Source organism: Gavialis gangeticus, unplaced genomic scaffold (assembly GCF_001723915.1).
Source record: "Gavialis gangeticus isolate Ggan-Ray unplaced genomic scaffold, GavGan_comp1, whole genome shotgun sequence".
In the NCBI taxonomy this organism is placed as follows: Eukaryota; Metazoa; Chordata; order Crocodylia; family Gavialidae; genus Gavialis; species Gavialis gangeticus.
Window position 1 is genome coordinate 68,832,954 of NW_017729034.1, and position 8,669 is coordinate 68,841,622.

General features: G+C 40.6%; 1 protein-coding gene across 1 annotated transcript in view; it reads left to right on the forward strand.

Annotated features, from left to right (window-relative positions):
- PARK2 (parkin RBR E3 ubiquitin protein ligase) overlaps nt 1-8,669 on the forward strand; it is a 1,789,008-nt gene that overhangs the window by 738,731 nt on the left and 1,041,608 nt on the right. The window contains exon 4 of the mRNA XM_019526940.1: nt 4,080-4,198. Within this exon, the coding sequence (XP_019382485.1) occupies nt 4,080-4,198 (119 nt within the window). The remainder of the gene's footprint in view (nt 1-4,079; nt 4,199-8,669) is intronic.

The following is an 8,669-nucleotide window of genomic DNA, read 5'->3' on the forward strand; positions in this document are numbered from 1 at the left end:
GCACCACTTCCCTTGGAAGTTGGTTCCAGCTCCTAGCCGCCCTAACCGTGAAGTAGTTTTTGCGGATGTCCAATCTATACCTCCTCTCCATCAGCTTGTGCCCATTACTCCTTGTTATGCCAGCGGGCGCTAGGGGAAACAGCGTCTCCCCCAAACCCTTAAATTGCCCACTACTACCACTCCTCTAAGGGAAGGAACCTCAGTGCAAGAGAGCACTGTAACATCAGCTGGAAGGTGGGTGCCATCTAAGGGACAGTTTCCCTCCTTCCCCACTTGATGCTCTCATCCTCTTCAGCAGCATGGGAGCTGTTACAGCAGAGGTGGGACTGTTCTACAATGTCCCTGAAAGCCTGTGAACTTCTCTGCCTCCCGTAGCTGCTTCAGTTTTGCCACCCTAACCATGAGATACTGTACTTGCTCTCCTAGAACCAGGAGTTCCTTGAACCAAGTGCACCCATGACACCTGCCCTTGGGCAGATGCATGCTGCACTTGGTGCAATAAAGTGGGTAGCCCCCATGCTGCTGCTGGACTTTTATCTGCATGTATTTTTTTTTAAGTGTTAAAACTTAGTTTCTGTTTTTAAGAAGGCTTTGATTTATGGGTTCCCTTAGACTAAAAACTTTCAACTTACAGATTGACCTTCTGTTTAGCGTTACTCTGCCCTAATTACAGCTAATTATTAAACAAGGGACTTAAGTATTGATTTAACTGCTGAGTTTTAGCTATATCTGCAAAATATCTAGGTTAGTTAGCCTTAATTAAAGAAAGAACTTACCTTAAAAACTCCCCTTCAAATAGGGGCATGGCAATCTGACCTGCAAACTACTTGCATACTACCCTGTTTTGCCCTCCCTGTTCACTCACTCCCTGGCTTTTCTGGGCCTGGACTGGTTCAACTCCCTTGTTAAGGTTTTTGTCAGACACAGGCAGCAATCACTCAACTAACAGCACTCACCAACTGCTCGGAGCACAAGGCCCAAGGTAACAGCCAAACAAAGAAAGGCTCACCAAATTATATTATGTTATTTATTTAATTACTTTCAGTAATATTTATGTGTTTAATTTAAATCATTGTTGAATAAAATATATCCTTTGAACAAGTACAATCACCTTTAGTTTACAGATCTAGTTATGTGGCCAACAATTTTCAGCAGACCTAAATTAGTTAGTTCTGTTCTCTCGCGTTTATGTTCAGTGAGTCATTTTTCTGTGCCCCATCCCCTCTTCCCCACCCCCACCCAGTGAAATAAAGAAAACTCAAGAGTGGGTGATGTAAAGGAAAAATAACCTTGTTAGATGCATCACTGTTCTAGAAATGTGCTTGTGTTTCTTAGAGTTTGGAAATAGATCGGAGGTGCTTCTTCTGAATATTGCTAAGGCTTCACTAGGAAGCTGCTGCTTTTGATAATGCAGTCATGTAAATATTCTCTGGAAACACCTAAATTATCTTCTCTCTTGACCTAGGTGGCTCATTGGTGAGTTGGGTGTAAGAGCTAGTTGCACTGCATGTGTAGGAAATCAATTAGTGTAAATAATATATTTGGATCAACTATCATGCAACAATACACAGCAGTTTTTTGGGGTGGCCTTCAGAACAACTAAACAGAGAGGGAGATTATTTTGTTTAGAGGGAGATTTTTTTTCAGCTCTCAGATAGAGGAAGTTGGGCACCAAATCCTCAAAGTTGGGTGCCAAACTTCACTTGGCTGTATAACTTGTAAGCTTCTTTTAAGGGTGGTGGTGGGGATTAGTCTGGACAAGTGTGTATAGGTTTCTTTGTTTTAAATATTGGGCTTTTTGGATAATGAAATTCCACTGTGATAATGGGACATGATTTTGCAGCCAGACATCCTTTCAATATTAATGGAAAGTTTGGATCTGCCTCAACTTTGTAGCTTGGGTACATCCTGCATTTTAATTTGTTTTACTTGGGTCTATGATTCAGTCGTCTTCTTTTTTTTTTTTAACTGGGGTATGTGTCCCCCAGGAGTATGCAATCCTTTGTCAAGAGAGATGTGCCTTTATTTAAACAATGGTGGTGGAGGTTCCAATCAGTCAGTGGGTGGTGAGTAATAATGTTGCCTCATGTCAACATCCATGAACATAGACATGCAGTGGGTATATGGGCTACAAGCAGAAATATTTTGCAGGTGAAAGGGTATGCTAACAATATAAATTGAAAACCACTGTTCTAGATTAAGTCTAACATTCTTGAGCAGGGGTGATGCCTCCACTGAATATTGTGTCCAGTTGTGGGTATCAAACTTGAAGAATGATATGGACAAATTGGAATGAGTTCAGAGGAGAGTACCAGAAGAAAACCTGACATACAAGGAAAGGTTGAAACATGCATGACTTGTTCAATGTAAAGAAGGGTAGATTTGATATTTCCTCAAATAAAGAAGGGTTATTATAAGAAGGCGATGATCAGTTGTTCTCTGCCTCTGTACAGCAGACAGGATGAGAAGTGACATACCTTGATTTCAGCAAGGGACAGGGAGCTTGGGTAACAGTCACTTTCTAACTATGAAGGCAATAAAGCACTGAAACAAATTAGCTGGCAAGAGGTCACTGGCAGAGGTCACTCGGTCACTGGCAGCTTTTTCAGTGTACGTTCAACAAATGTTTAGCTGGATGGTTTAGGCAGGTGATCCCTTCCTGTCCTTTGAATCTATACAATGAGCTTGACTTATTCTCTTAGAACTGGCAGTAATTTTTCTGAGGAAAACACCACAAAATGTATGGATTGCTCAAAGCAGTAACCTGGATGGCACAGAAGATCAAAATCAAGCTCTTTACCCCAGGCCTATGAAATTTTTGCATATCAAATCATGTCCTATCCTAAAACTTTCACAGCATTGTGTGTATATTCAATTTATTTTGGTTGTAAATGTGCTTGGCCTGATACCTTAGCAGCAATTTACTAACACTTGCTGACTAGCTTAGGTTAAGGAAATGTGTTTTAATCTTCAGCGTATAAAATGAAACTTGCTAAATTACATTGTTTGTTCCCTTGTTGTGGTTTGAATCGCACTGATATTTTTTACTTCATCCAAGGGACCTATCATACAGTTTGGACGTGATTAAAGTTGAAGTCAGACAAATTCAGACTAGAAATAAGGTACTCTTTACTACTGCAGGTAATTAATCATTCAACAACTTTTAAAGGCTGCAGTAGATTCTTCTCCCTGGAAATTATCAAGGGTGCAGACAGAAGTGACAATTTCTGCCAGATCTGGCCACAGAAAGCAACATATATCCATGACCAAACACAAGTGCACAGTGGCAGACATCATAACAAATGGCCAGTCTGGTGAAAATCTGACACCTCCATTGCATAAGGTATCAGATAAAAATGTTTCAAAATGTAGCATCTACTGTAACTGGTGTCTTCAGAGCTCTCAACATGTCACTGTTTTCAGAATGGGAGGGGGGGAAGGGCGTGGAGAGAGTTCAGTCTGGGTTTTTTGTATTTTTGTTTCTTTTTAGCCACCCGGAGGGTGGGGCAGGTGTATTGGAACCCCTTGGATCTAATTCACCTACACCACCATTCAGCACCAGATGGGGAGTCCCAAAAATGAGCTACCCCACTACCTTACTCTCCTTCCCCTACCACCCATTCTGAAAAACAGGGAGCACTGGCAGAGAGCCTTGGCTATTGCAATGAAAACCTGGCTACTGGCTCCCAACTGGTAGCTAGATTCCCCTTCCCCCTCTGCCCCCCCCCCCAACCAACAGTGAACTTCTGTTTGCTCTGGGGTAACAAAAATCATTCTGAGTTACAGCCGGGAGCTGCACTTCTGTCTACACCTCATATAAAGATAGCATATATTCTAGAGGGGAAAAATTTAATTAGTCCACAGTTGTCAGACGTGAGGTAGAAATTTAAATTCATGGAAGTCTTCTATCTGTTGCAAAAGTCAGACCAGATTAGCAGAAATGGTTCCTTCTAGCCTTAAACTTTGTAAAAGTATTAAATTGGTAAATGTATTGAATTTACTATTTCTCTATCTAATTCTTTCTCCTCTAATTTTGGTTTGGTATAAAATAAATATTTTTCTTTCCTTTTTACCAACAGGTGCATCTGGTTACAACAGCTTTTATGTTTTCTGCAAAAGTTTCTGTCAAGCTGTGAAACCTGGAAAGCTCAGGGTGCACTGCAGTATGTGTAAACAAGGGACACTGACTCTATCAAGAGTAAGTAAGAGTTTTTCAAACTTTTAAAATAGGTAAAAACTAGATATAGTTAGATACAGTTGAGGAGTTTTAATTGTAATTGAAAGCTTGGAATATTAAATTGAATGTTAGTATTTACTTCACCCTCCATTTGTGTCCCTATTTGGTTTCTTTCTTTGTTTTTTGTTTTGTTTTAGGAGTTCATTATGGGAAACCATTTCAAACTTGAGCTCCGATTCTGCAAAACTTTAAGCAGAGGCTTACCTCTTATGCCATGTGAGGAGTCCAGCTAAGAAAATGACACTTCATAGTTGCTAAATTTTAAATTTAAATTTAAGTCTTTTTTTAGGATCAGAGTTATGGCTGCTTGTGTCAGAGTATGTTACATCTAGGTCCCATGAAGCCTTATACACCAAAGGCTGATATTAGAGAAGGATGGTGGACCAGATTGTTTTCCTGATTTAATAATTCATGTTCCTGAATTACAGAGAAGGATTTAAATGGTGCTGGTCTTATTAATCTCACAGGCAGTTACCATATTTAACAGGCAAAAACAAGAAAGGGTTATTTTTGGCAGGTGTAGAATGAGAAGGTAATTCATTCTGTTGGGATCAATTTGCCTCCTGAAAAGGAAGGTTGTTTGTATAATTACATCTGCAAAAAGAGTTTTTGAAGGTAGTTTTTGCTTTTTTTTTTTTTGTCTTGAGTCACTTTGTTCATACTGCTGCTAGGGTGACCACCTTTTCAAAATTGAAAGGTGGGACACATGCCCACCCCTCTCAGCACAGCAGCACAGCCAGAGTAGAGCTGAGTGGAGCCCATGGGTGGGGCGGGGGAGGATGTGGGCATCCACTATGGGTTTGGGGCTCCCCACCCTGCTGCTCTTCTGCCAGGAGCTCTGCACCAGCCACACCACCATGGTGAGGTCCCCCCTACCCGACCAGCAGCAGTGGGGGACACAACCCCACACCACCCCTGCTTCTGCCAGGCAGGCAGGGAGCAACTTGCCATGGCAGTGGGGCTGGTGCAGAGCTCCCAGGGCAGGGAGCTCTGAACCCACAGTGGATAGCCGGCATCCCCCCCCGCTCCACCCCACACACAAATCTGAGGGGGGGGGCACATGCCCTCCCATTTCCCCCCTGGGAGTGCACCAGTGTCAGGTTGCTGCCCCTACCTCACCACCTCCTCAAATGAGCTGCCCATGGCTCCATTCCCTTCTCCACTCCAAGCTCCATCTATTGCCCCAGCCCCACTCCCTCCCTCACAGTGTGGGGGCCTTAGTCTGTCTCCCTTATGTTTCTTCCCCCCCCCCCAGCTTGCCTGACGGGAGCTGTTTTCCATCACTGTCTGGCTGTATTCCCAGCCATGTGCACATGCACATGGTACCACCCCATGTCCCACTACCCTCAGCCCTAAGCAGCCTCTTGCAAACTGGAACTCTGAAAGTTTGCAAGGGGGAACCTGCCATTTCCTGTATTTTTCTGCCATGAGTGCAAAACCCAGATCCCCAGGACAAATGCTCTGGAGTCATTTGGCCTGTGACTGGGACTCGATGTTCACGTTTCAGGACTGTCCCACCCAATTAGGGGTCGGTGGTCATCCTAACTGATGGTGAGTGAGAGCTCTTCCTATGATGGGGCCTGGAGCCAGTCACCTGAGGCTGTTGAATGATTTGTTTATTTTGACTTCTCAGAAGAACTGAGCACCCTCAGTCATACAGGTTTCAAGGAGACCTATGTGGTGATTACCATCTGTTGAAAACAGAAGCTTCATTTTTCAAGTGTCTAGATTTGGCTTTCAGGTTTGGTTCTTGCAAGACTGCTAAGCTGTACTTTTTATGTTCTTGTACAGTGCCATGATGCTTTTGTGTGCGTCTGTCTAGCTCTGTAGAAAGATAGTTTAAATCCCTAAATCTGTGTTCTCACTGAAATAATAATAATAAGCATACAGTGCAACATGTAGACAAATTCCCATCAAATACTTACACGTGTGTGCTTACATGCACACACTTTTTCCTGAATTACTTGAATCTCAAACTTTTACAGAGGCTTTGAAGAAGTATAATTTATAGCATTTCAGTCAAACACTTAAATGCATCTGAACTTATTTTTAGTGATATGTCATTCTGAATTGAAGACTCTCACAGAATATGGGGAGGGGAAGTACTTTCTTCCTTCTGGACTTGAAGAAATTAATTACTAGTTACAGTCATCTTACTATTTCTAACAAGAGAAAGGAGGGTCATAAATTAGTGGTTGCAGGATGAACCCAAGTCTCCTGAGCAATCAGTTGTGTGCTAATAGCAACTCCTGCTGTAGTTTTGCATAAGACATTTTAGTGAGCTTTTCAAAAGCTTTCTCTGAATTTGATTATCCCAGATTTGGATGTCCTACTCTTAAGCACCTGGTTCAACGTTTTTTAGATTTGTATATCTGAAGCTAGGGACCTTATTTGGGAATCTGAATAAGCTGCCTGATTTTTAGAGGTACTGAGTGTTTCTAGTGTTTGTGGACTTAATTTGAAATTCAGTAGTCAGCAGTTCTGAAAATCAGATTTTCTTGGTCTTAACTTTTCTACTTTAGTTTCATTTGGCTATAAAATGAAGACAACTTTCTTGCTTTTGTCAGAGCTGCTTAAAGAGTGTTGACCATAAATAGGACTACATATTTGCTCTTTAACCAAAGCAACCAGAAAAGAACTATGGGGATTCATGGTGAGGCCTACACTTTTTATTTTATTGTATTTTAAGACTCTTTCCAGAGCTGAAGTGCCATCACTAGATTAGATAGCAATGAGCTTCAAAGGTCCAAGAATATGGATCCAACTACATAAAATATTTAAATAGTCCTTCTTTTTCGTAAGTCAAACTTTTAATGCTTAATGAAGTCGTCATTACCTCATGATTTAAAACATCATTACCTCATTCGCATTTGAAAATTAAATGATTTTAATTCATATTCACAGTCACTTTGGTTCGTATTTAAACAAATATTGTGAATACTACTGGAAAAATATTATTTTAGTAGAGGAAATTGGATTATAAAAGAAGTGGCAGGTCCCCGATTTCATTGACGACACTACATAATTTAGGTTCTTGTGCAAACTTGCTGACTTCATGGAATATGTTTTAATTCTGCTGCCTCAAATTTAAGCAAGGAAGTATTGAATGTATGGATCCAAATAGATCTTAATGTTAGCCTTCTCTCATGCTCATTATTCATAGGACTTCTTTCTGCAGGTTTATCTATTTTTTTTTTTTTTTTCATTTAGTTCCTTAGGTCACCAGATATTCAGTCTCCTATTTTGGTGATTTAGAGTTAATGAGTGCCATGTAATGTGCTAAGATGAATCAGCAAACCAGCTTTGCACCTCCAGAAATGGTCTTAGGATCTTAGTCTGCTATCTCACTATTGCATCTTCTGTCCTTGTCTCTTTCCTTTTTGTCTTTGAAATGTCTTCCCTCTCTTTTTCCAGTTGTCCTGAAAGCAATGTGTCTTTGCCTGTAAGCAGGCTAGGCCATTGCATCCCTCTCCCTCCAAATGGTTGAGATTTTTTTTTATTTATTTTTTTAGACTTTTTTAATTTGTATGATTAGGTGTGGGGAAAAAATGTTGACTGTTGTAGGAAATCCTTAAAACTCTAATGAAGAAACCCCACTACAAAAAGTGCCAATGGGATATATCTCTAGACGTGCCTTAAATATGTGTCTGTTTTTAATCTATGCAGGCTATGTGTTTTTTGGCAGAATATGAGGTAAATAACATAAGGAATATATGCAAGCTGTTAATTTTTATTAAATGAGCAGAGTGCAGCTGCTTGTTTTTCTATTAGCATATTTTAAATTAGAGATGTACAGAAGCTTACTGGAAACTTGTAGCAGCAGCATCTGCCAAAACTAAGATTTTTTTTTTTTAAGCTCGCAAGTTTCAAAGGGTTCATATTTTCCTGCAGTATGACATTCCAAATGAGGGGGAGAGAAGGAGTGTTATTTCCTTCTTAAAGAATGTGAAATGGTTTATTTTGTCTACTGGATCTATTTTAGGCTTTCATATGGTACTTATGCCCATAACTATAATATACATCTAATGTTATTACCACCAGAACAGAGAGACTATATAACAACTCCTGCACTTACTTCCCTGGTTGCATTTCTGTGGAGTAATGTAGCTGGAAGCAAGAAATCTAGTATGTTCCAGGAGTTTGGATATGCCTAACAGACAAAAGTGATATACTTGCCATAATTTCAAACATAATGTTATGAATATTTTGGACAGCAGCCAGTTTAGTTTTTTATAAATACAGTACACTCCAACATATTTTGGTTCTATGCTTAAAGGGCAGGTACAAGTTTAAATAAATGTTGAACCCTAACTTTATCCCCCCCCCTTTCCCTTTTGTTGGCTGTTCTGACTTCTGTGCATCTTCCTATAATGGGGGGGGGGGGTTGTAGCAGCCAGTTTGGCACAAGGACAATGCAGAACGGGGTTTTATA